The sequence below is a fragment of the Echinops telfairi genome, unplaced genomic scaffold (genome assembly GCF_000313985.2).
Source record: "Echinops telfairi isolate 266 unplaced genomic scaffold, ASM31398v2 ScPeMD7_7457;HRSCAF=8495, whole genome shotgun sequence".
NCBI classification, from domain to species: domain Eukaryota; kingdom Metazoa; phylum Chordata; class Mammalia; order Afrosoricida; family Tenrecidae; genus Echinops; species Echinops telfairi.
Genome location: NW_022111357.1, coordinates 44,944,455 through 44,949,635, shown reverse-complemented (window position 1 = coordinate 44,949,635; position 5,181 = coordinate 44,944,455). Strand labels below are relative to the sequence as shown.

The window sequence follows — 5,181 nt, the reverse complement described above, 5'->3', positions numbered from 1 at the left end:
GGAGGACTTTGTGGATTGGTGTTGGACATATGGGTTAATGTTGGACTTGTGCAGCACTGGGTTGGGATGTTTTCTTGATGCACATTTAACCTTTTATATAAAACTCTCTCTTATACCTGAGGTTCTGTGGATTTGTTTCTCTAAAGTACCCAGACTAACACCTAGCAGCTCCACCAGTGGGCTCAGGCACGGGAACCATTGTGAGGATGGTGCAGGACCGGGCACTGTTTCATCTTGCTGTGCGTAAGGGCCGCTGTTGGTCAGAGCCGACTCAATGACACTCAACAATAACTCCCAGCAGTCAGTGACGGCCAGCTTTTTGACCTTTGTTAATCCATAATACGGTGGTTATGCATCAGGCTGCTGAACACAAGGCCCACAGTTCAAAACCACCAGCCGCTCCTCAGGAGAAAGACTTTCTGCTCCCACGAAGAGCTAGTCTCCGACACCCACGGGGGCAGTTCGCCCCGGCCATACAGTCACGATGGGTCGGCATCAGCTGGATGACAGGGTGAGCACTGGGCTGCTACCTGAGGCTCGCCCGCGATTTGAGCCCGTGAGCCCTCTGTGAGAAAGAGGAGGCTGGCTGCTTCCACAAAGGCTCAGCCTTAAAGCCCTGTGGAGTGGCTCCATCCTGCCCTGAGAGGGCGGCCTGGAGTCAGAATCGCCAGCAGTGGCTTTAACCAATGTGACTTGAGCGATCATGTGGGGTACGGGGTGGGTCCCGAGCAGGGTGCAGGAGAGGAAACCTACCCTTGGGAAGCTGGAGCTGGAGCAGGCAAGTTGCAGAGGGGCAGGTGCGAGAGGTAGGGGTCAGGAGAACCCTGAGGTCTGATGGCCCTGGATCAGCGGTGGCCCTATGGCCATGATGGGGAGGGGTGGGGGGTGAGGGGTGCAGGGAGAAGAGGGTGGTGGCCCAGGTGGATCGGTCTGATGGGAAGGCCAGGAGCTGTGGGGGCACGCAGGCAAACCCAGGGTAGACAGAAACCACAGCACGGGCCTGAGACTAGTGAGTGTGTAGGGGTGGAGGGTGCAGGAGAGGTGGTGCCCTTCAGGGTGAGCAGCCTGGGAACTGAGGGAGCCGGGCAGGCAGGGACTGGGAGGCAGGCAGGCAGCAGGGGCTGCAGGATCCAACAAGGGTGCCCCCTGGGCCTCAAGCAGCCAGGCCTCTGCACAGCCCTCTGCGGAGTCTCACTCTGTGCCCACCAGCCACGCCCCTTCTCGGCATGCTTCTCAGTTGGTTTCCACTGAATCGATCAATGCAGGTTTGGTGGGCAATTTTCTTCTTTACGTTGCCCCCTGCTAACTAGGGCGCCCTGGTGGCATAGTGGCTACGCGTTGGGCTGTGAACTGGAAATCCAACTACGCTGACGTTCCTAGCACTCTAAAACAGGCAAATAGAGGCCGGGTGCGGCTGGTGGCACGCTGTGGTTTCGTGCGGTCCCGTCTCCTGAGAGAGCACCACGCTTCCTCTCCTGGAGCCGCCTCAGCTGTCTGGTTTGTTCTCTGGGCCCCAGGATGGCCCCTGCCCTGTGCCAGTCCTAAGAGCGTGGCCAGAGGTGACATACTGGTGGGCCCGGGGTTGGGGGAGGTATGATTTACTGCGAAACTGGAAGCTGGTGAGGATCCCGGCTTGGGTCCCCACATCCTGCATGGTACTGGCTTTGCTATGGTCTTAGCACCACCTCAAGGCCCCAGGGTGGCTGGCGGGGGTGCCTAGGGGGACTCCCCGCCACCACCCCCCCCATGTGCAGCCCAGAAGCAGGTGGGGGTGGGAGGTTTCAAATGAGCAGGTGGCACCCACAGGTGTGTCCTAGTGAGACGTGAGGCCCAGGGTGGGGCTGGCCACGCAGCCTGGACACATGAGCGTGCAGGACAGTGATGTTACGGGGCATAGAGATGGCTGCCCCTGCCCTAGGAGTCCCAGTCCTGGGCTCCTCCCCCTACCCTCAATCTTATCAGGGAGCCAAGGCACTGAGACTCAGGGTGATGCTAGTGGGCTCCTGTCCTGGCCTCACCCCTCTCCCACATAAGGCCCTCATTTCCCTTGCCTCCCAGTCTTAGCACTGACTTACGCTCCCCCTCTAGCCCCCCCTCCCCATGCATTCTTTCCCCCTCCTTCCCCTCAACCCTGGCTCCCTATCTTCAGTCTACCCCACACCCCAGTGGCCAAGCACCGGCGAGGGGCAGCAGGCTGCCCGGACCACTCAGCCACCATCCTCAGGGAGCAGCCTGCTCCTTTATTTGTCCAGAGCGTGGCTCCCATGCTGCCCTCCTGCCCCGACGCCCCCTCAGAGCACAGAGGCCCCGGGCTGGGACAGGGCTCTGAGGTCAGGCACTGTGGTGTAGGGTCCGTGGTGGGAGGCTGAGGCTCACACAGGTGGCTAGGAGCCCCCCAGGTGCTGGTGGAAATAGAGGCCGAAGAGGCTGGAGAGTAGCTGGCAGGCGGCCGTCCACCAGATGAGGAAGGAGAGGATGCCGCGGCAGAAGAGGGGTGTGAGCAGGCTGCCCAGTGCCCCTGCGATCTGGGCTGCCGTCTCCTGGGCTGAGTCCCGCTCCGGGCCAGCAGGGGCAGCATCGGCTAAGGACGGAGGAGTAGGGAGCGGGGGAGCCAGGCCCAGGCCCCAGGAGTAGCCACCTGTTGAGAGGGGGTCGTTTAAGCAGGCTCAGGCGAGGCTGGCACCCACCCTGCGCTGCGCATCGCCCAGCATGGCTCCCCAGCCCCCCGCGATCCCCTACCCAGCGACTTGAGCAGTAGTGTGCAGTTGAGGGTCAGGATGAGGGGCGTCAGGTACTGCAGGCTGACCACAGTCACGTAGCAGTACACCCGGACCACCTGGGGCAGGAGAACGAGGGCTCAGGGAGGTTTTGCACCCAGAAACGGGCACCACCACCTCTCAGGGCACTGTAGCCCACCCCGTGCTTTCCTCCCCACCAGCCTCAGCTCCCCTGGCCGGGGCCGTACCCTCCGCTGGATCTCCCGGGCCTCGATGCGGCCAGCTTCCCGCCGCAGCTGCTCCACGCGCACCCTGGCCAGGCTCAGGTAGGCCTGCAGGTGAGGCCGCGTCACCAGCAGCCGCAGCAGGCACAGCGCCAGCAGCGCCCAGAGGCGGGCAGAGTCGAAGGCAGAGTCAGAGAGCCTGCGTGGGGAGGGCCAGGGGGGCAGGGCTGGCCAGGCAGAACCCGTCTCCCCTCCCCAGGGCAGACCCCCCTCCCTGTGCCTCAGAGACTGCCTCTCCCCTTCCCGTCTTCCTGCACGTACAAGGAGACAGATGAACCCCCAAGAGGCGCCTGCCGCAGGAAGTCCCGGGCGATGGGCCTGGTCCAAAGCCACAGGACGAACAGGGGTGACAGGAAGTTGGCGTGTAGGAGGAGCCTGTGGGCACCAGGGAGGGTCAGACATAGGGTATGCACCTCAGCCTTCCCACCCCCCACCCCCACTGCCCCGTTCTGTGCCCGACCCCCCACGTTACTGCAGCCCTGGCCGGTCCTCAGCCATCTTCAGTGCGTCTCGGTGGGTCTGGGCCAGCCGCAGGCCTGGGAAGGTCAGGAAGGCACCAAGCGCAGCACCCACGGCCGCCAGCCCCACGCGGATGGTCAGCTTGACCAGAGGGATCCTGGAGGAAGAGCAGGGTCAGTCAGAGGGACCATTAGCCCACCATGCCCGGTCCCCCACCAGTCCAGCTACCTCCCACTGCCCGGACTTACGCCCAGTCCCAGCCCTGCTTCTTTTGAAGGGGCTCCAGGTTCCGGGTCATGCTAGCCAGGCCTGGGGAGACAAAGAGTGGGCTGGTGTACACTGGAGACCTCCGAGCCCCCGCTGCCCCACTCCACACGGCCATTCCACCCCCAGGTCCTAACGTGGCTGTGGTGGCTGAGTACAAGGCCCTCGGCCTGCACCAGCTGAGCAGGGCTCACTGGCAAGGGCGGCGGAGAGCTGCCCTTACCTGTGGCTAACACCAAGTGGGAGCCACTACAACAGATCCTCCTGGAGGATACCAGGAAACTGAGGGGCTCCCAGCAGGCGAAAACCAAAGTTCTCCGTGAAGGAAGACCAAAACACGCACCACCAATAAGTGGATTCTGGCTCCTCGCAACCCTCTAGGCCAGTGGTTCCCCACCTTCCTAGACCGCAACCCTTTCATGCAGCTCCTCATGTGGTGACCCCCAACCATAACATTACTCTCGCCGTTACTTCATCACTGTCATTTTGCTACGTTATGAATCGTCATGTAATTATCTGATAGGCAGGATGTATTTTCATTGTTACTATCTGGACATCATTAAAGCATAGTGATGAATCACAAAGACAATGTGTGATCCTATACTATGAAATATTTAATGATAAATAAATGAAATTTAACAATAAATGAAATTTTGTCGTGTAGCATGGGTACTCGTAGATGGGCATATCTGCATGTGGGCGGACTTACCAAGAGACGGGGTCTTGGTTCCTAAGACCATCAGAAATATGTGTTTTCTGATGGTCTTAGGCGACCCCCGTGAAAGGGTCGTTCGACCCCCAAAGGGGTCGAGACCCACAGGTCGAGAACCGCTGCTCCAGGCCAGGGCAGAACGGCCCGTTTCCAAGCTTTTAACTTCACAGGTTTCCGAGACGCCACATCTCACCACGAGCAGGCAGCCTCATCTTTCTCCTGCAGAGCTGCTGGTGGGTGTGAACCACGGACTCTGAGGTTAGCGGCTCGGTGAGCAAGCCCACTATGCCACCAGGGCTCCATGAGGGAAGTACCCTCTATTCGGACCCCACAGGTTAATGGCAAATAAAGCTGAGCTCACACCAAAGATCATCAAATACGCAAGAAAATGAAAGGTGCGGAAATTACCAAGTTGTTGTTTTTTTAAATTAATCCCCCCAAGGATTTTAAAAATTGGCATTATTAATGATGTGTGACGTGATTAATGAAATAAAACCTAGAATCAGAGAATGAGCAATGTGAGATCGCCTGAAATAACTCTGAAAAGGCATCAAGTGAAGCTCTCAAAAGTGAAAAGAAAAAAAAAGCTAATCTGGATAAGCAATTATAGGGTTAGCAAGAGCCGAAAGAGGCACATGTGAATTGGAAGACAGATCCGAAGAAGTTACTTCGATTCTAGCTCAGAAAGAGAAGAAGATGGAAAATGGGAACAGGAGGCTTAGCGGTACCGTGGGCAGACTAGAAG

At 59.0% G+C, this 5,181-nt stretch overlaps 1 protein-coding gene across 2 annotated transcripts in view; it reads right to left on the bottom strand.

Moving 5' to 3' along the window:
• Nucleotides 1-2,220: 2,220 nt before the first annotated feature.
• TMEM161A (transmembrane protein 161A) overlaps nt 2,221-5,181 on the bottom strand; it is an 11,817-nt gene continuing 8,856 nt past the window's right edge. For both annotated transcript variants that reach the window (XM_045299262.1, XM_045299261.1), the window contains exons 7-12: nt 3,709-3,769; nt 3,474-3,617; nt 3,263-3,376; nt 2,966-3,140; nt 2,740-2,836; nt 2,221-2,638 (exon numbers count right to left, since the gene is read on the bottom strand). In XM_045299262.1, coding sequence (XP_045155197.1) covers nt 2,385-2,638; nt 2,740-2,836; nt 2,966-3,140; nt 3,263-3,376; nt 3,474-3,617; nt 3,709-3,769 — 845 coding nt within the window. In that variant the 3' untranslated portion in view covers nt 2,221-2,384. The remainder of the gene's footprint in view (nt 2,639-2,739; nt 2,837-2,965; nt 3,141-3,262; nt 3,377-3,473; nt 3,618-3,708; nt 3,770-5,181) is intronic.